General features: G+C 41.4%; 1 protein-coding gene across 2 annotated transcripts in view; it reads left to right on the forward strand.

Annotated features, from left to right (window-relative positions):
- VEPH1 (ventricular zone expressed PH domain containing 1) overlaps positions 1 to 22,336 on the forward strand; it is an 89,951-nt gene that overhangs the window by 34,967 nt on the left and 32,648 nt on the right. For both annotated transcript variants that reach the window (XM_026057796.1, XM_026057797.1), the window contains exons 7-8: positions 6,050 to 6,259; positions 7,556 to 7,950. In XM_026057796.1, the coding sequence (XP_025913581.1) occupies positions 6,050 to 6,259; positions 7,556 to 7,950 (605 nt within the window). The remainder of the gene's footprint in view (positions 1 to 6,049; positions 6,260 to 7,555; positions 7,951 to 22,336) is intronic.

Consider the following 22,336-nt stretch of genomic DNA (forward strand, 5'->3'; position numbering starts at 1 on the left):
TCAAAAAAAAGGAAAAGGTTTTCATTAAAATTCTATTGGCATATTTCCCCATTTCTGTCTAAAATGATACTTTGTTAAAGACTTGATTTGCTAAGGAGTAGGAACTGCTTCATCTGCATGTGTATGTGCTTACGTATGCAAAATACTATTTTGAGTGGAGAGTCTGGGGGGAGGAAAAGGGAGGAAATGATAACATTTCAGTGAATTTTTCAGAAAATGTCCTTATTTTCCTTCAGGAAAAAAAAGCTCTACTGATTATAGTAAGCATGAAAGGAAAATACTTTCATTGTTTGCTTGTTTTAATCATGTTTGCTTCTGAGTGACACGTTTGAACATAGCCATGCCTATGAGTGAATGAAAATGCAACTGTTGTTTTTGAAATGTAAAAGTTGCCATGGGGTTAGAGGGCCAAACTCTAAATAGTAATACATAGGGAAGACACGACGAAAATGCTCCAAAATTATCCTAGGGTTTCAATGGAGTTGCTCAGAATTTATTTCGTTTTAAGTAAGGGCAGATTTTGGCCTTAAGTCAGCAGTGGAAAGAATTCAGAATAGAAGGTGGCCACATTGTTTTGTTGTTGTTATCATTGTTTTTTAACATTTCTTTGGATAAACTGCTGCTTTTGTGAGACAGGATAGTCCGTGCGATAGAGCTGCTTTTGCCATGAGGCTGGTCTGAGTGTGGGCAGAGGTGATAGGAACGAAAACCTGTTACTCTTTGATGATAATCCGGGTAATGAATTGCTGTCTCAGGCTGTTTCCTGCTGGAATGGTGTCTGCCTCGCGCACAAAGCCGTCTCAGTCCAGCGGCAGGGCCTGAATCCTTTCAAACAAACCGCTCTAGAATTATTTCTTATTCTCCATCTGCCACTTAATTTCTCCTACTTGATCTGCCTAATCCTCTGTGACTCTGGTTCCCTGCATTCTTATAGCTGCAGCCCATTTCTGCTATCTGAACGACTTCTGTGCTGAAGGTATGTGCAGGGAAACACGAGGGGTTTCCTGGAGGGGATGAATGCAGTTTGGGGTCGCAGGGCATTAGGGCATGTGGAGGCAAAAGGTAAGAGTTGAGGGAGATGGATGTGACATGGAGAGAAGGAGGAAGGACGTACTGCAATTTGGAGTCAAGCCTTTAAAGTGTGTTTCATTTTTATGTGGGTGAGAGCCCTGGGAAAATGTGATAGCAATGAATCAGTCTGCAGTACGGTAAGGCACAGTAAAGACATCGTTTGAACAAACGGCGTCTATTTTTCATGGCATATCAAACTGCGCACACAAGTGAGCCAGATAGATTTCATATCTGCGTCAATGGAAGGATTTCCCGCTATTTCAGTGGCCTGTAGATCAAACACGAACATGGCCACTTCAGCTGCTGTTGATAGCCCTTTCAAAACATCACAGAATAAAACACTGATTTTTCGCAGTTACCGTTTAGGGTTATCTTTGATTTTACATTTCAGGCCTGTATTGAACATAGTATCAGCTATATCGGGCAAGAACAACTGTGAGGCAACAGTTAAGACTCAAATAAGAGTTTTCCATTGATTTAAGTGGAGTTTCTTTTGACTTGTCCTGGCATAAGTGGGATCAGTCCAGACGCAGACATGGAAATATGCTCAGTAACTCCAGAGCTGCTATTATTACTGAGCTACAGTGTTTTCTAAAGAGCAACAATTCAGAGTAATTGTGCTGTGAAGGGAAAACAGGATCTGAAAATGTGTGGCTGGATTATAACCGTTCCTTTCAGAATCATGTGTTTACATAAGAAGAAACTGATTTCTTCAGAGTGATTGCTGGTTTGGAATCATTTGACACAGGGAATTTTGCATGCATGTAGTGGAGAGTATAATTAAAACCATGTGATACTCTATTAGTGTTGCCCCTTACTGTCACAAAATTGCAAGTTATTCAATCTCAGAGGTGCTTTTTAAGAAAAAATACAAAATTTTAGTGGACTGATCCAACCTACAAGTCTAACATGGTCAGTTAAAGAAAAGAAGGAAAGAAAGAAGGAAAATTTAATGACACTTCCAAGCCCTCGTTCTGGGTAAGAACAAAGCATAATAGGCTATACCCGTTGTTATTCACTTTAACATCGTGGCTGGATGAAATTATCCTTTCTCCTTAAAGGAGAGGGTAGGTCTAGCATATGGCTTCATTTAGCATTCGTTTACAATTCATATGCCTTTCATTTTCTGTAGTATTTGTCCTTCTTTAAATCAACATTTGTAGTGGTGAAGAGAGCTGTAATAGTATCTAAGACTTTCATATGTTGATGAGGGACTATATGGTGATTTAATTTTGTGCTTTAGAAACAGTGCAGGTACCAAGAAGGTTGTCTGCGCAAGGCAGACGTTCCCACTGCCACTCAGCCTGGGCCTCAGCTTTCCTCCTAGGCACTGCATGCAGCGACGCTGGAAGCAGGAGCAGGAGGAATCTGCTAGCCCGGGATGAGCTGGGTCACCCAGGCAAACTCTGTCATGGTCTATTGTCTGTGTCCCTTGTCATCAGCTATGAAGAATATTATGGGCCTTCATCATGAGTGACCTGCACGTACAGAGCCTGTAAACTGCATTGCAGCTGAAGTGTCTGAGGATGCAGTCTGCAATTGCATGTAGTACCTTACCCTTGAATATTTTCTGGCTAGTTATATTTCCGTATTTTGGCAATATTTGGAAGTTCTTAATAGGCTTCCTAACTATGAGCCCGAGTTTTTGAGGTTCTGCTGTCTCAAGGTATCTGCCACTTGCCTTCTTGAAATCTGCACTTCCATCATATTTCAAGAGGTGATTACGTCTGCATTTGATGAACCACAAGGACCTGCACTTGATCCATTCATGTCGCTTCCATCCAGAGTTAAAGCCCTGGAAGCAATCACATCTGGAGTGTATGTTTAGCAATTTATATTTGTATGTGCTTGTTTCCCATTTTAAGCACCTGGCTGGTGATGTTGATAACAGTGTTGGTGGACTGAGGAAATATTCTTCAAATTAAAATATCACTCTTGACTTGCTTACCTGTATATTTAAGTTTCTACAGAGAATTTAAAAGCAAAGAAATAGTGAGTAGCATAGCACCATCAAGGTCTTTGCAAGCAAGTTCTTTATGATTTCACAATAGGTTTCTGCATCCTTTTCCTCCCAGAAACAGTCTGGGCTTTGGTGTAAGCTGATCCTGCTCCAGCAACCTCAGCAATGTACTAAATGCATTTTGCCAAGATTTCAAACAATAGTTTATTTTATTGTCGTTGGAAGGAGAGGCCAGCAAAAGGGCCTGCCAGGCTTCCAGTTGTGCATGGGGTGTAGGCGTCTTTGAATATTTCACTTGGGCTTAGTCTCTTTGCTTCGTGGGAATTGATCTGAGTGCAAAGCGCACGCAGGTGAGGGAAAGCGGCCCTCCGTGGGGTGTCCTAGGGGTGAGCGCTGGGCTCTGTTCAGCCGCTGAGGGCACGACCGGTTGCGCCAGGCCCCATCGTCTCCGCTCGCTGGATCAGAACTGAGGTGCTGTGTTATTTTGCAGACTGCTGAGCAGTGATGAGCCGTGTATTTACTAACTTACTGCTCCTTTACGTAAGGCAAATAGATTTGTTTAATCTGGTTGTCTAGCAGAAGCTTTCACCTATATTTCCTGCAAAATCCATCGACAGCATTTCGGGTAAGGGTTCGACTGGAGAAAGCTGGGAAAAAAAGGTGCTGTTATAAAAGCCCATTCTTATTTCAAAATGTCATAAGGGCTTGCTGGTTTGGATCTGTCATTCATAAACCTGATCAGTCCGTCAATCCCCTCTCTGTAGCCAGAGGGTTTTGTGTGTATATATGTATGTAGCAGTTATTTTTGTTAGTGCTTAGTTCCCACAATGAGAGCACTGTTGAGAAGGATTTGGGAGCGACATTATTCTAATAAATTAAATCTTGTCCCACATCTCCAGAAAGATTTCTCAGCAAAGGTCATACTGAGGTTTTTTATTGCAGAAGAATATCTTTTTTCAAAATGTTCTGCAGTGTTAATATATTGCCTAAATTAAAAACAAAACAAGACAAAACTTGCTAACTCTCTGGAGAAATATCCTGAACTTCCTTTATCAAAACAAATGAAAAAGTGCATTTTGTGAGGCATTATCCTTGGTTGCTGTTTTTTAAACATTCTTTGTTTCCACAATTGGTAATTCTTAGTAGGCTTCCCAACTGTGAGCATGACTTGTTTCGAGTCTGCTGTCTTTGAAAGTGGAGTTTTAAAATTCTCATTTGTGGCTTTCCATATTCATATGTTACAGATCTAGCCATTCAGATGTTTCCTTCTGAGGAGGGAAAAAAAAACTCTTCCAAAAATCAGAAGCAAAATGACCTTGTTTTAGAACTGTGGGTAGAATTAAAAAAAATAATAATAATAATACATACTGCTAAAACCCCCTTAATTCTGTAGGAAGCTTCTGATTCTGATTACAAAGTTTCTGCGCGCTGTCCAGATCAGACTTATTCAGTCTCTGAACATCTTTAGGATGCAGCAGTTCGTTCTGCCTTGAATTCCTGTGGGCAGTCGTGATCACGTGATTGCGCAAAGCTGGGAATTTGGAGGGAAAGCATGCCGTTTTCCATCCTTGGGAACCAACGCCGGCCCCGCTTTTGCTAGCGTTTCACACCAGACTCCCCTTCCTTTTGCCCTAAAACAACACCCTTTGTGGATTTTGCCTTTGTAGCACCTTTGTGATTTTTTTTTTTTTTTTTTTTTTGGAAGCAGTAGCTGCACAGCCGTGGGAATAAGAGGGAGCGTACGTGAGGGAGCGTGCGGTGAGGCTGCCGAGCGCTCCCACTCGCGTAGAGCCTCGCCAGAAAGCATCCCTCTCCAGAGGGAAGGCAATAACGGTGCTTTCGCCATAGCGTTCTGTTGACTCATTGTGAAATTCGATTCTTCTAGCTGGACGAAAGGCCAAGCTGGCACGTTCAAGTGCGAGAACGTACACGGTAGGTTTAGGCTTCTGGCCTAATATTGAGAGGTCGTGAGCCCCCCCCCGCGCAGGGCTCGCAGCACGGGGACCCAGCAAGCCCCGTTTTCGGGAGCGTTGCCGGTACGGGGGCGGCACGCGGGTCGGAGGCCGGTTTAGGAAATCGGGCTTTGGCGAGGGAGTCGCTCCGCTTTGGCATACAGCGCGGCTCCTCCGCTGACCTGCGAGCATCTCTGTGCCTCCCGCTGGCGAGGGGCGGACGTGGGCTCTCCGACCCCGGCACTCTCCTGCGAAGGCGTTCCTCGGGCCGCAGCACTGCTGCGCCTCTAGCTGCAGGCCACGGTTTTCACTGGTCACGGAATATTCTAATCACCAGAAAACTCCTTCCTACCAGCAGCATGGTTGAAAGCAGATTTATTTTTGTCCTTTAAGATCACAAGCTTCTCTCCTGTTTGTTTTAAAGTTACCTTTGAGTTTGCATTAGAAGACTGCGTATTCTGAGACTAGTGTAACACTTGAATTTAAAATAAAACATCTTGTCCTGCAGTCCTAGAAGTAAGTTCATTTTAACTCTTAATTTTATTCCTGTTTTGCTGAGTTTCAGTCGCATTACTTAAAACTTCTCCTAAGCCTGTTTTTTCTTACACAGAGTACAATAATTCAGTAGAAACTGCACATACTTTTGTCAAACTTATAAAACCACAGACTTTTATAAACTCTGCAGTTAGCTCTGCTTTTGGTTTATGAAAATAATGTAACGAGTCGCTGTTTAGTAAGCTTGGAAGAATAGTTTAAGTTCGGTTAAACTTTTCTCCGAGAGATTTTTCCATGGGGCTGTCAGGAAAAAGAGTTGGTTTTTACCTATGCAGATACAGCACATGCAACCTCCAATGTTTTCGGAGAGATTCAGTGTTTCTGATCTGTGTGACAGAGACATTGAGCTAAAAGATGTTTCTGAAAATGATTAATCAGCCTCTAAGAAAATCTCTGCTGAAACATGATTATTTTACCAGATACATTATGAGGGTCAAAGGCTGAAATGCTATGTCAGCATCACCATGAGCAGAGTGTGCCAGAGTTAAATCTTCCCTTTTTACTTCCTTAGGACAGAAAATGATACTGAAACAGAATCTCCTGTACCATTGGATGATTTAAAATCTGTTATGAATGGAAATGAAGAAGATGAAAAGCTGCAAGTTAAAATACAGGCTTTTGAAGAAAAAATAAATGTTGACAACAGTACTCCTGGTTCTGTGCGCAGATACAGTTTAGGCCAGGTTTCTAAAGAAGAAAGGAAGGATATGAGATTTAACAGGTATTGTTCTGTAAAATGCATGAGTGGTTTTCATGAATATTGGTTTTGTAATAAAACTATATCCAAACATTGAGAAATCAGTCCTGTTGTGTAATACCTGTGGGCATCATAAGCCTAATTTTAACCAAGTCTCATATCCATGAATTTAAAGGCTGGATAAAATCTTTCTAAATTATTTATTTAACCTGCTCTGTGCCCTAAAATAGCATGAGGGATAGGAAACAAAGAAACATACAGAAAATGCTAGAAAGAAAGATACAGATATCTCTCCTGGGTATTTTTGCTAGCAGAATATATCAAATATTTGAATCAAATTTTTTATCATTTATGCTGCATATGTACTGTATTAAGGCAAGTGCGATTCCCATGGGATCTTTGGCGAGCTAAGGGCCTGCTCAGACGGCAGCTCGCACCTTTTGTTAGGCCGTTGGGCACCACGGGTTCACACAGGTGGTTTTCTCTTCCTGCTGTAATAGTTCCCACACAGAATCTGCCATATTCCCTACTGTAATGATAACCAGAGCCTTTGGAAAGTTGGCATGTTGCCTCCTCTGCTGAAGCCTGGACAGGGGCATTGCCACTTATGTACTGTTCTCCTCTTCAGTGAAAAACATACGTTCACTGTCCCCCGGCTGCCTCCGCAAATACACACATCAAATCTGTGTGTTTCCTGTTCACAGAGTGCTTCTGAGAAATGAAATGTCCTTGGAAGAAGGGATACTGAGAAAAGAGTGGGTGGGGAGAAATGCCTTTCGGTGGATTTTCATCAATGCTTAGCACTTTATGTAGCCATTTAAACCCATGCAAATCAAAATTTCTTAATCACTTCACTTCTAGCCTTCCTACTCACTATACAGAGACTTTAATTTTATGCTCAGCATATAGGTACGGGGGAATTGGAGACTGAATCTTGGTTCAGGTTAAGTTCAGTTAAATTGCTGTTGGATGGTATTTTTATGATGTGATCAATAAAGCATATACTCCAGTGCTGTAAGTTCCCTATAGATAGGTTGACTAGTTCCTTCCATGGCATACAGATGTTGTGATATATGGGTATTATTTGGTTTCATTTGCTTGTTAAATCTGTGGCTTGAATTTTGCTAGAGGAAATGCATATTTATCAAAAGGTATTTGCCTCTAGCTAAATTAGCCCTGGATTCTGCTTTCTGAAACAGCTGCATAGATGTAACTTGGAAGAGCACATGTTCAGATGATTTTCCTGTCTGATTGTTCAGCACGTTGTGTTCTATCTTACCTCTATTGCAAAACACTTTTCCTTTCCTTAACACTTTCCAGATCCAAAAGTCTTGCTTTGCATGCAGTCCGCATGAAGGTGGTAAACTTGGACAATGGACAAGACCAAGAGAATGGGGACATAAGTGCTGGTATCTCCTTTACTGAGATCTACATTAGCCAAGAAAATGATAAATTGCCTTTTAGTGTTGATACTGAAGAAATGCAACTGGGAAATTCTTTGGTTTCTCACCAAAGTATCGATTACACAGAACTGGAAAATCCGCCAGAATCTGCTAAAGAAAAGGTCCATGAAGGAACTACAGAGACAATAAAGAATCCTGTGGAATATGAGGATAAGCTCTACTTGCACTTAAAGGAAAACCTGGGTAAAGTGAAAGCGTATGTCATGGAGATGGGGAGGAAAATTCCTATCCCCGATCAGTGTATTATTGAAGGTAAGAAGTCTGAAATTTTTAGATTACAAGAACTTTAACACAACAGTGAAAGTCATATCATAGGATTCAGGCAAATGGGCAGCCAAGATCCTCTAGCACAGAGCTCATGGATGGGGAGGAACATTATTTTTATACAACAATGTCATTTATGAATGGCAGTATTTTAAAATCTTTCAAGACTTTTGTTCTTTTCCTTCAGAGACATAGCGCAGCCTCATATATCCCAGATTGCCCTGAAAGCGATTGCAATGATTGTTTTCTGGCTGTCATACAGGGAACCAAAAGAGAACTCTCCAGAAAAGAGCATGACCTGTCACAAAGTGAGCTAAAGAGCCATACCTGTTAGCTAGGGTTGTCAAAACCTGTGGGGCATGTCTACAGGTCAGGTGCAAAAGGGAAATGTGCCCTTTCTGCCTTTCTCCTTCTGGCTATGAGCCAGCTCCAGGTCTGTGTTAAATGGTCTTGGAAAGCTGGAGTGCAACAGCGCACATATCATGGTTTGGGCTTGACCATGTAGACGTATGTGTGAATACAGAGAGGGATTTATAGCACATGCTAATACTTAAGTCTCCTTCACCTGTTGGGTTGGCCTACCAGCTCTGGGTCTCCTTCATTAACATGACATTATTGAATCCATTGACTTACAAGACAGTTGACTTACATCAGAGGTGATGCAGGTCAAGGATCTCAGTTCAGCATATTCCAGGCCTGATTAAAAAGCTCCTTGGAGGCAACAGAATGAGAAGCCTGGTGCTCTGTTTTGGGTTGGAGCATGCGTCACCACTTCCCTGAGGTTGTTTAATGTTTTCTGCTTTCATCAAGGGTGGATACTTGTTTTCAAGTATGTGAAGCTGATTATGTGGGACTGCAAGATGGATCATTGTTACTCTTCTTCAAAGTAAAATTATTTAGGTTGGGTTGTGAGATTCTTGCTCACACTGAGCAGCAGTCACTTACTTTAACATGAATCTACATGCATCTAACCACGCGGTGGTAGATGTGAGTGATTTATAGTCCAACTGTTTGAAGTTCACATAAAGAGTAGCTGAATCAAAAATTTAAATTAATTACCGGTCACTTAGAATGTCATCTCTTAATACTACTTGATGGACATAGGAACTGATTTTATGTATCTTACCATCTGTTTACTTTTTCAATGATCAAGAAGTTGAAAAGCAGTTCTCACCCATAAAAGAGATACGTATACAGAGAGATATAATTAAAAGCTTATTTTTGTGCAGAAATTTCTGAGAAAAGTCTCAAAGGCCAGGCTTATTTGAAATAGCTGTTTGGTAGAATTAGTGGTATAACTTTTGCTGCATAAAATTACAGGGGAAACTTGAGAGTGAATAATCTGGCTTGAAGAGTTGAATGCTATGTCCTTGCATAAATTGATATAATATGCTGAATATTTTTAAGTATATTGCTCAGTTTCCTTTCTAAAGCACCTAATATGATCATGTTATAAGCATGTAGCTATTTCAAAATTCATTCAAACTATTGTAATTTCCTGGAAGTTATCAACTAGCATTCTTAGGGAAATTCTTTGAGTAGGGACACATGTGCCAAATGCAAAATTTATGTGACTCATTCTGAATGCACTCAGAGGAATGCAGTCTGTCTCATTACGCAGGGGACAGCTTTGTTAGTATTTCAGATATTACACAAACCACTCGATCAAAAGCTTGGCAGTTATTGGACTTCCGTGATTCCTGCACACCATCAAGGATCATTCAAATGTATCTGTTTTCCTTTTTAAAGAAGATGTTTAGAAAATATTAAGGTATTTAAAAATGTATATAGTTGGCTAATTTTATGTAGGCGATGTAGGAATTTGTTGAATTGGAAATCTAATATGTAAAAGATGGGGCGGGGAATAGGCACTTCAGAGCAATCTCCCATCCTGAAGTAGAACAGGTGAAAGAATGAGTAGATGTGTTGCAACAAAATAGTGCTGCAGTCTGCTAGTAATGGAGGGTGCAGATTTGCCAAAATACCACTTCATTAGAGTCATGCCTTCCCTGGGCTTTTATAATGCAGCTTATATACACATCAACAAAGAGTCAGTGTCAGCTGTAAGAATTTCTAATTAATGATGGGCCAAATTCTGTTCACTTCACTTAAACGTGATTCGAAATCAGGCCTGTGTTTTTAGTGCTGAAGTTGTCTAACCTTTGGGCAGACTATCTGTGAACATGGTGCATTCCTCATCTCTTAAAACTGAGACCGGATGTTATCCTAAAAAGTATGCTGTAATGACTTATTGGCTAGAATAGAAGAAACTTGCATGCTTATTCATACATCAAAAATCAGACTACATGGCTCCTGTTAGATCTGTGAGCAGAAATACTGATAATAGTAAGAGAAGTAAGAATGAAAACCAGGAATTTGCAGAAGGTTTTCCAGATACTGAGTAACTGGCTTACAGAATGACAGGTGACATTCAGTTCAGTGCTCAGCAGCAGACAAAAAAGCAAATAGACAAGATAAGAATTATTAAGGAAAAATAGAGACATCATTATAACATCATTACATCTTGTCTAAATTCATTGAAGCTTGAATCTTGAAGGACAAAGTAGATCTGTCACAGAGAAGGGTTACGAGGATGATCGGAGACTTCCACATGAAGAAAAATGAAATGGACTGGGACTGCAGAGTCTGGAAAAGAGATGTCTGTAAAATCATGAATGATGTAGAGAAGATTAATTGGGTGTGGTAGCTCACTGTCCTTCCTAATACAGCTACTAGAAAACATACAATGAAGTTGTCAGGAAGCAAGTTCAAAATATACAAAATAGGTATCTCAACGTGAAATTAAATGGCGGAGCTTATTGCTACAGGTCACTATGGATGCTGAAAGGGTACCTGGTTTCAAAAGTGATTAGGCAAATTCATGGATTTGGTACACTTGAGGGTTATTAAAAATGGTATCACCTCTGACTCTGGAAATGCCTGAGCCACATGTCAGTGTAGAGGTATGAAAGGAGTAGAAGGGAAATTATTGCTGTATGTTTATTCTGTTCTTACGCTCCTCACTTAAACTTCCCTTTCACTCATCCGCTCCTAGCTAGATACTGGTTGAATTTTCTGGCTCGAATCAGAGTTGCTATTCCAACATTCTTCTATAATGTGACCATTGCAGGCCAGCTGCTTATGGAGTGACATCATTTTATTTGATCCATTTCTGTGTTGGAGAACCTGCCCTGCAGGTACTGCAAGGATATTGAAGGAAACTGAGGGAAAGCAAGGAGGGTGCTCAGAGGTCAAGGAAACATGACTTATGAGGAATATTGAAAATATTGGGTTGCTTAACCAAAAAAGGAGAAAACTGAAAGAGGGCATGATAACAGTTTTCAACTGTGTGTAAGACTGTAAAAGGAACAGCCTGTGCTGGGCCAGACAAGAAATAATGATTTCAGATTCAAAGGAAGATTCAACTTAAACAGTAGAAAAAGTTCTCTAATAGAACTACAATATGCATTGCCAGAGGAGGTTGCGGAGGACTTCTAAAAGCACATTAAACACAAGTCTATCAGGGCTGACATTGGCAAAGCAAGGCTTATAGGTTTGAACAGATCTGAAGAAGGGTTAGTGTCCCACGTAATGTCTGTTTTTTTCCAAGTACATTAGTTGGTTTAATAACAGATTTTACTTCTGAACCTTGCCTTACTCGATCCTTAGACCATCATTCAGCTATACTGCTACTACAACCAGAATGTCATAGATATTTATGACTGTGAGCGTGGGTAAGGGACAGATCTGATGACCGCTTGAGTCCCCCTGCATGTCTTTGATTACATCCTCTGCTCTGTAACATCGTCTGTATTTTGCACAATTTTTTTTTTGCTATTGATTCAGACATTTGGTATATATTTCATAGCCCTTGCAAAATATTTTTGCTTGACAGGGTGTGTTTTGTAGTCTCCCTGTTGATTTATAAGCTCATTCAGTGCTGTTTCTCAATCTCTATGGGCTATAATACTTTTTTTTATACCATATTTCAAAATTTATGTATTATTGAGTTGAGTGTTAGATTTTACAGGTTAAAAACTGTGAGGGTGGATCCATAGCCAGTATAAGTTGTCAGTCAGCAACAGTTTGTTTGAAGTTATCTCTATACACTTTGAAAAATTTATGGGTCCTCGGGTCTGTTGTTGCATTTAGTATTTATTATTTTAGATTGCATGTGCTTCAGGCAGAAGAAAGTTGTGAATTGAATGATGATTGTACAGCAGAAGCGGTGGTAAGACTGGGGCGGTTGGCTAGAGTGTCTTAGGCTAAGGAAATGGCCAAGTTGAGGGTGTTCTGAAGAAGAGACAAGATACAGCAGCTTACCAGATACATGTGTATATTTGCATAAGTGAGTCTTTTGGAACTAACACTGCAGTTTGATAGAGGATTTAAAAGGGGGCAGAAGGAAGGCATCCAAAACCACAAAAATCTTTTTACTTGAGCTTGTTTCAGTTTGGGGCTCACGCTTTGGTTCAGTTCTTGTTTAGTTTGAACCAGTTTACCCAGATTCACATCTCTACCATGCCTTAAGACATTTGAGACATTCTTTTATTATTGTGTTCATCACATCAGTCCTCTTAATCCTGTGAATCTTTTCCTTGAAAAAATTGCAACCGTATTTGTCAAACGCTTTAGCTTTCATGGAGCTAAGCAAAGTAGTTTTCATCAGCTCATATTTTTTGAGATGCTTTGTGATCTTGTTTCTTATCAGTACCTCTGGGATCTTGCTGATGGCAGAGGCCCAGAGTGGTGTGTCTATAATTTCCGGAACGCTTCCCAGTTCCGTTATTACTTTTAGGCGTACGTGAGGCAGAAATTCCACCACCTCAATGTCTTTGGAATTCTAACGATTACGAAGGAGGACCTGTATTTAAGATCCCTCTGTTGCGTTTGCGGTTTCTCCACTGACAGTACTGTGTGCCTTTTAAGAGATCCTTTATCCTTTCTGCTTTTCTTTGTGGCACTTTCCCCATCTGGGGAAATAGGGATGGTTTCAGTAGGATGCTTTGAAAGGCGTAGGTGAAAGATGACGTTCCAGGATTAGGTGATAGCGGTGGTGTGACCTGTCAGAATCGACTTCAGGAGTGCCACAGCAATCCATCTGGGAACAGACGCTGCTATCTTTTACATCGTTTGCCACTGATTACTCCTCCATCCGGCCCAACGTTCTCCGTCATCTAGTGGCCTCCATCTGTTCCAGCCTCGCCAGTTCTCACCTTGAACCCTGCATGCCAGACAACTTCTGACTTATTCTTCTTGTTTCACAGACATTTAGGAGTTATGGATCAAGCACATGCCCTGTGCATCCTGTCTCTGGGAGTGGCTGCTGTCAAATGGTTCATGAACAGGAGTCTGTACAACTGCTGTTGTTTGTTTATAATTTGAGGGCAGGTCCCTGTTTCCCCTCTAGTTATATTCACTCTTTATATAGTTGAGATAAAAATGTCACCATTAATGCCTACAGTTTAAACCATTAGAATTAACAGGAGTGTCAAGTGAGCCATCAGAAAGAAAATGTTTGATAATATATGCATATAGAAGGATTTGCACATCTCTAGCCTGCTTAACCTCTTCTTTAAAAGGCTAGAGCTCAGGGAGGTATAACGTATCATTCAATTCTTGGTCACTGAAGCCACATCAGAATCAATTTCAAAAGGCAGTGCCATTCAGTGAAAAATAATATTGTAATCATTTTGTAGCAGTAAGTCATTCCTGGCTCCTTGTTGCTCTATAGGAGGAAATATAAACAGCAAACAGTTTGTAGGATTAATGACAGGACTCTAAAAAAAGGAGGAGACGGCAGGGGAAACAGGTTGCAGTATGCTGGCCCTAAATCTGGTTGTTATTATGTTTTATGCTGTACTGAGAGATAATTGGTGCCATATGATAGAGTAGATGGGAAAGATCATTGCTCCCCTGCAGTGCTTGCCTCTGCACCGTTCTGATAAATTTAAGCATTCCATCAGCCAAACATTGATTTAGAACATATGAACCTCTGCTAATTCAGTGTGACCGCAAAGTTGCATAGACTCAGGCCAATGTTTCCAGAGATCAACTGTGTCTTTGCTATGCCAAAAAATATTAGTTGGCATTTTATTATATAGAACTGGTATTAACTTTCAAATTCATCCCAAATGTGAGAATACACTGTGAAAATGGAAGTGCTAACTCACAGAATGGTGATCCTGTTTGCAATGATCTGGATCATCAAATTCCAGAGAAATTCCCAACTCAACAGGGAGTGTAATAGGAACATGAACACACTTATAACTTGCTGCCCTCTCATATGTGATAACAGCAAATTATGTGCCTTTTACACCTAATTTGGAAGCATCAGTTTAAATATTGAGAAACAAACTGATCTCCCGATGCATTTATGTGGTAGCTGATAGATTTCCTTTGAGGATTTATCATCACTTTGAGGATTTATCATCAGTAGGTGGGTCAGACCAGGATGGACCTATATATTCCTCCAGAAGCTTTCACAGCTGCTAGGACATCTCTGCTTTGACTGCTATGTCTAGCCCACGTCTTTGGTTTTAGAATCGGAGAGAAAAGTCAGATTTCACCAGGAGAGCAGTCAGGGTGCAGGGAACGAATCCTAAGAGAATGCCCGAGGTTGGGAGGATCGGATGTGTGCCGTGGCACGGAGGAGAGGAGCCCAGCAGCCATCTGCCGGAGCCGGGAGCTTCCTGCTTGCTGCTCAGAGGCAGCTAAGGGCTGTCACAGAAGGAGACAGGCAGCTACGGGACTGCGGAAGAAGGATGCTTTTCCTGTGCCCTGCTCTCCTACGCAGACCTAACAGGCTCCTTACAGTTTGTGCTTCTTTACAGAAGCCCTTTTGCTTCTGAAGGTGGGACAATGTGATGGAGATTACTGCTGTACCTTCTCAAATGACATCAGCTTTTCATTACCCTGATGGTGAAGGGAAGGAAGATGGAGCATTTTGTAAAGTTAGCAAGTCTGTATGTTCTCAGAGGTGGCTTTTGCCACTCAAATTTGCTGAACCCAGTGTGCTAAGTGCACTGCAGTGGCTGTCCAGACCCCATTATAATCATATCTCCTCCAGGAACATTTATGTGAATTTACTGGAGGTGAAATCTGTTAGTCTCAGTTGTGGCATGCATAATAAGCTGTCAGATTGCAAAGCTGGTCATGTTCAAAATCAAAACAAACAATAAAAGTTGTTTTTTGAAGCTGACTGATTGCTTCAAAATTACCCTTTTTTCCTATAAACATATCTATAGTTTGCATACTCATCTTTAATCAGAACTGAAGAGATCAGACAAAGGAAACTGAGGAAGCCGAAATGATTTAAAACTGAAATTTAAAAAGTTGTATCCGTTTCTTATTATCTGCTTGCATGTTTATGGGTCGTTTTGATTCTATCTGGGAAAACTTAGGAGCATACTTTTACTCCTATTAGGAAATTTTATTGAAGAGTAAAGGATTACCTCTAAACCAAATAATGCATGAATTGTTCCCCAAACCAGTGATTATGTACCTACTGTTTACCCCAGCACGTTAAGCAGAGGTAAACAACAAGCAGCGACTCTACTGATGAATTCTTGTGTTTATGGTTTGTTCTTTTTCCCAAGCACAACCACTTAGCAGTTAATTTCAAAATTCCAACATCTATTCCCTTGTTCTTGTAGAAAAACAAGTTGGTGCTTATTCTTTTGGTAGAAGTTTGAGACTTGTCAACAGATGTGTTGAGAGACATTTGGCTGGAAGTTGAGTTTCCTTGGGAGCTTGATCAGCCTCTGAAATCTGGGGCATTAGGTGATTTTTTTTATATATATGTGTGTGTGTGTGTGTGTGTGTATACACACACACACACACACACACACACACACACACACACACAGTTCTTTGCATAGCCTTCAGCATGTTCTTTATGTTTTGAAATATTTTCTTTGTGCTGCTCTAAATCTCGTTCTAACCCAAGCTGAAGCCACGGTGGAGAAGGAGGAGAACTCGTCCTTGAGGCCTCTCCAAGGAGGAGATGTGTCTAAGCCTCGCAGCGGCTGCCGTCACTGAGGGAGGAGCCCTGGGGGCGAAAGGATGCACAGAGCTCTAGAATGTCTCGTTTTAGGTTTGCTCCTATGAGCTTGAACGTATGGATAATTCATAGTAATGGGGTAAAAACAGCAATTGCTCTGTCTGTTCGGTTTACTACCCCAGATATTTGGCAGCAGTAGGTATTTCCTTGCTGCTAATGAGCTGAAGCAAAACTATGACCTTTCCTTCTTTGCTGCGTTAATTTGGCTCCTGAATCGGCGCTCACCCTAAATGAAAACCTTATTGACACGCACAGGCTTCTCACCTGGTAAAACTGCTTCGCGCGGGAGCTCGCTGGCCGGTCCTCGGTGCAGCAGTGCTGGCAGCGTTCGGCCTAGCAGCCTTTGCACCTTGCAGGGTGCGCCCAGCCTGAGCAACCCGGGCGCTGGGAAACGGGGCTGTGCCTCCCCGCCGTTTCTCGGCCATTACTAAAATGGGTGGCAAAACCACGTACAAAGCGTCCCATAATTCCCTCTGAGAAAGTCAGAGCGTGGTTTACAGCAGCGCTCAGATCCACGAGAGCCTCGTTTTTCGTGCGAGTAATACGACAGCGGCGTGGACGTGGTGGTGACTTGCGTTCAGAGCAAGGCACTGCGTGCGTTCACGTGTGACTGCCTCTCCTAAGGTAACGCTACGATGAAGACGTACCTGCTAGCATGTTGTTTTGTCCTTTACGTCTGGCGTAATGTCTTTTGACGTGTTGACAAGTACAAGGAATTTTCTTGGTCCAAGTAAAACAAAAGTATCCGTCATCCAGCTCCATGAGCTGGCGTTCTTAAACTAGTCATGAGGCAAGTCCGTTTCTATTTTTTTGTATATTTTTCTTCCCCATATTTAAAGCTTCTATGAGTCCAGTTAGTATAGAAGTGCTATTAGAGTCACAATTATAATGGTGGAGATAGTGTTTCCATAATCCTAATTGAGGTCAGATGGGACAGGTTACTAAGTGAACTAGAAGTTGGCATAAACACACTGCTTTAAGTTTGCTTTCTACTTTTAGAAGCGACAATAGTTTTTAAAGCACCAAACTAGTTCTAGAGTCTGTAAATATGTAGCTTAAATGTGACCAATGTAATAGGCTTAATGTCCTCAGGGAAATTAGTTAATTTTTTCCTTCCTTTCTCCCTTACATACTTTTGACCAATTATTTTAAAGAGTTGCAGATCCTTTTTTGCTATAATTTGGACTTCATTGCTTTAAATCACATCAAAAGAATCTTAAGTCAACATTGAATTACTGGCACTTGCCAAGATTTGCTGTGTGCTGGGGAAACTGTTACAGAGCTATTAAGTTTTGTTGACAGGACTCTCATATGTATTGTATCTCACTGTTATCCTGAAAGTTTCTTCAGGGCTAGATTCATCTTTCCTTACCAGGCAAAGTCGGAGTGAACGGTTACATGTTTCCACATGGGGAATTACACAGGGATTCAGGAAACGAAGTTGTCTCCACCTCTGTAGGCTGAGACCGGTTTCTTTTCCCTTTCCCTAGGGATTCTTTCCTGGTTCAGACACTGAAATAAAGATGGAGCATGGAGAAGTAGGAGCTGTGTAAACAGTGGGTTTCTTGGCTATGCTTCTAGCCCTCGCCTGTCCCGAACTCGTAACTCTTACAGGTTGCACCGCAGCTCCGGACGGGATTCCTGTGCTGCCATTCGTATGGCGCGTACGTTATCCAGCGGCGCAGTCCTTGGGTGTCCCCTCCTCATTTTTATATCAACGGCTTTGTACAATATTAAAGCATTTTTTTCAATTATGCATATGTTTTCCTGTAATGGGAATTTAAGTTTTTTTCACTGCCTTACTCAAGCCTGCAAGTGATTAATTTTCACTCTCTAGCAGTTTCTTTGCTCCCCTTTCCTAGCTAAACCTCCGAACTTGCTCCCTGTTAGGTCAGGTTCCCCGCTGTGAGTTGCTGTGCATTCCCAAGTGCAAATATTGTGACTTGTTTTGCCTAGAAATGACTATCTTAAAGTTTCACAGGTGTGAATAGATCTTGCTATGTTGTATTAGCTCTGCTTTAACTCCTCTGAAATCAGCTGGGATTACACAGGGTTCATAGTGTTTTATATAGCATTGCAACGAGGGACTGGAAAAAGTATGCAACATAGCTTAAAGTTTAGCCCTTTTCATGTATATGTGTCTTAGGAAAGCAAAAAAAAAAATCTTCTTAAACTGCTTATCATATTGAGTACATAATTACATGTCATTTATAGATAATGCAGTGATTTTAAAAGCACCTTTTTCACTCTGTGTTAAAATGTGTGTGAGCACAAGTGTGAACACAGTTGCGTTATACTCCCTGCTTTGCCCTAAATGATCCTTCCACTCTTCTGTTTCTCACTTATACTCAAGGTAAAACAAAAAATACCTGCTGTGATGGGCGTTTTGAGGCTAAAATAATAGTTCCTTGGGATCACTGAATAAGATATTATAAAAGGGCAATGTTATGCTAGTTCTATCAAAATGTCTAGTGAATGCTATTACTGTGTGCTGCAGAGAGATACAGTGCACAGTCACCGACTGAAACTGCTACATGAGAGGGAAAATTGCCAAAATCCTGGCATTTTGGTTTGCACTTGAATGCAACAGTGCTACGTATGGGTCACAGTCATCTTAGTCTTTGTCAGGAAGAGTTTATTATTTAAATATCACTTTCCACTGGGGATCTCTGGGGATAGCAGAGGTTGGCTGTTACACGTTGAAACTGGTAATTTGTTGCAAACCATTTAAATACATACATAGTGGACTTTGTCTTATTACCAGACATTGCCATATTCGACATATCAAATATAACAAAAATAGTCTAGCTACAAGTAATTGCTCATTTTATACTGAATGTTTGAAGATTATCTGAGATGAGCAGGACTCTTTTTGGTGGTCTTGACAAATGAAGGCTCCTTTTTTCCAGGGACTAACTCCGTGCAGCCGGCACGGACTCCGATGCTTGAGCTAACCTTTATGTTGGCGTGTATTATCAGCATTAGTATTTTTCTCAAAGTCTTTGAGAATGTCTTGCTGAGCCATTCCGTAGATTTTTGTGTCGCCTCCGTATATCCTTTCCAGCGTTTTGTTTTGTAGCACTTAGGAATCTCCTTCACAGTCGTATTAAACGAAATCCCAGCTAGCACCGAGTTCTTCCTTAATTGCTGACCGGAGCAGGTTTGCTGCCCTCTACTAATAGGCATAACGACCCCTGTGTGCACCCACGCAGGTCCTGTGCTTTAATCAGACTGCTGTGGCCTTGGTGTGATCGACAAGAAACTTAGCTCTGCGCTTCGCTGCCTTGCGCGGTTGTTTAATGCGCTCCAGCGTTTGCCGGCAGCCTTTAGACGCCTCCCAGGTTTCTTGTCAATTTGTACGTTTGTAGCTGAGGAAATAACTGCTGTATTCACAGCAGAGGAAGGTGTTGATTGCCAGCTCCTTTTAGTGGTGGCAATAAGTGGTTTATGGTCACTTTTAGCTAAGAGTGATTTCCCATAATGAAGCATTAAACTTTTCACATGCGTGGACTAAGGCCAAACTTCCGCTTCTATTTGAGTGTATTGAAATTAAGGGTATTTTTTAGCATCTGTGATGCTTAAACCAGGGGTCTTTAGTTTGGACTGTGCTTTTGGAAAAATATTCTGTGAACAGCCTCCTTGGAGGCATCATTTAGTTTTTGTGCTTTAATATGTCCCAGGACTTAGGGCCTCTCTAATTAACCACTTCAGTTTCTCAAACTCTTTCTTAATATTGAACATGAACACTGTCAGGTTGCTGGTTTGCATAGTTAGGTTAAACTCAATTTTTCCCCACAGTTCCTGTTCCAAAAATAGTGGATTTTATGCCCTTTTTCTTGCTAAGGGGAGGAGGGGGGCATGTTGCTTATGTGTGTGATATTTCTGTGATCCGCGTCTAAGTTAGTTTTCTTTCAGAGTTGTTGTCTCAGTGTAGCAGAATTTAGCAGGACTCTTCTTTCAATATGTTCTGTGAAGCCAAGAGTAATGGCCCCAGTTCAGTTCCTCTTTTCATCTCTGTCTGACAGCAGAAGACTTCTTCAAAGTTGTCCTCAGCCAAATGCACTCTCTTGGGACAAATACGGACACGTTTGCTTGCCCATACATAAGGAGAGTCAGGGCTGGTCTAGACAACTCGTGTCTCTTTGAAGGCTGGTGAACTGGGTGATGTTTTGTCATCCTGTTCTGCTCGATATCGTTTTGTTCTAGTTCATGTACTTCTTCTCTGAGAGGAAAATTCACCACTTTGTTTTACCCTCTGACCTTCTAGTGCCTGTGGCTCTTTTTTTTCTTTCCTTTCAGTATCACTCTTTCCAGGCTGTCTTGGTTTGTGCACCTGCTGCCTATGATTAGAGATTAATGAACACCCCCTTGGTTTTCAGATAATCCAAGATTCATTGCTGCAATGTTGTTGATTATACCTTGTAAGTGTTCCTCCGAGAAAGAAGTGCTGTTGTCATCCATTTATCTACAGTCTGTATAATCCATTTTCATTCTTTACTCGCTTCCAAATACTAAGCATTGCCTTGGCTTGTGTTTTTTTCCCACAGCATGTGTTGTGCCTCTACTGTTTTTTGTGGACTCCAACTTTAATCTTCCTGTTCTTTCTTATGTCTCAGATCTTTTCTCCTGTGTTACTTTGGAATTTCAGTGAAGTCTGCAGTGTCAGCTTGTTAGTGGATGACTTCTTTTCTTTTGGCAAATTCAAATAGCTTTGTCAAAAGATAATAAAGTGGCTTCCAATAGCCAGCTTCTGAAGTTCTGTGTCCCAGATCCTAACAGCAATTTGGCCACTTACCCGGAGATTAAGTGGGTTCTCACATCCCGAGTTTTGAATTGCCTGCATGCTCAGGGACAACCTAATCCATTGGTGCTTTTGCTCTATGGAACCATCCTTCTGTACCTCTGGTATAGTCATTTCTCATATGCTGTGTTTTTATGCGAAATACTGAATTTACTACATTTCTCTCCTATGCTTTCACATCTTGATTAGATGAAAACTGTTATAAACAGGTATTTCAAGATTATCTATTGTTGGAAATAAAGGCTACTTTCTGATAGCCTTCCTTTTTGCTGACTCTCGTTGTCAGTAAATCCAGAAGGATGTGCTATTTAAACCATCTCCCGTTAGCCATGTTTTCAACTCATTTTTCCAGTTAAAACACTGTAAGCAAACGTTCTATTTCTACACCTTCATTGCACTGTGACTCATCAGGACAGCACGAGATTCTGAGTAATGTGCCTATTTCCAGCTGGCCCGTGTCAGCATTCTTAAATATGCAATTCATTTTGTCGATACCGCGCAGAGAGACCTGGCTGAACGGCTCCACGAGAGGATAGGCACGCTCTTCGTTTGCCTCGAGAATGCTTTTGCGTTGACGTTGCAGGTGCTGGCAGGGCAGGGCCTCAGGAGAGGCCAGGAACAGCAGGTCTGCATATGGATCCGTCTAGCGGGCTCATCAGCCAGCGCGGAAGGACTGCTTGTCTGTCTGTCTGCCTGCCTGCTTTTTCAGCCTTTAGCCAGGAAACAAGTGTGGCAGCAGCTGGCAGGGTTGGTTGCTCCCCTTCCCTTCGGAGTTCAGCCATCCAGCTGTACGAAGAGAGTGCGGCTGTCCCCTCTATTTTGCATCACGGTCCTCAGTTAAGGGTTTGTCTTTTGTTTTCCAAGCCTTTTTACATTGGAGAGCTGCTTGTTCCTGTTCCAAGGGGTTATAAAATGATACTGCTATTTCAGGTTAATAAAGAAGTCTGATTAGGTTATGCCTTACATGCTGTTATCATTATGAGTAGTTAACCAAGACAAAAAAGTTGAGCTCAGTATTTGCAAAAACAGAAGCATGCATCTCAAAGGACTTTATTTCCAATTAAAAACAGCACATAAGTTCAGAATCGGTAAAATTATGATATGTAGCATACAAGCCCCTGTACTGAGCATCTGCTTCTGAAGGACGCTCAGATTGCATGTAACCACTGCAGGTTTTTATCTATAGATGGCATGATCGCTGATGGCATAAGTAGACAGTGTTTGACAGAGCAGCGAGAATCAGGGACCCTCTCTCTGTTTATGGTGCACTGAGGTTGGGACTGTGAGTCAAACTGCCTTTTTGAAGAAAACCTCTCTGTTCAGTGGATGATCCTTAATCGTAGCTATGAACGTGCATAGTCCAAATTTCCCAGCGTCTAGCTAAGTGCATTTTTGGTCCTTTGTCTTGTTAGAATTCCAAGCCTTTTCCATGTGTTTTTTGCCGCAAAGCCTGCGGCCACGTTAGCAAGAGCGGCTCTGCCAGCAGCTGCCCTCATGCTTCCTTTCTGGTT

Source organism: Apteryx rowi, unplaced genomic scaffold (genome assembly GCF_003343035.1).
Source record: "Apteryx rowi isolate R43461 unplaced genomic scaffold, aptRow1 scaffold_140, whole genome shotgun sequence".
NCBI classification, from domain to species: Eukaryota; Metazoa; Chordata; class Aves; order Apterygiformes; family Apterygidae; genus Apteryx; species Apteryx rowi.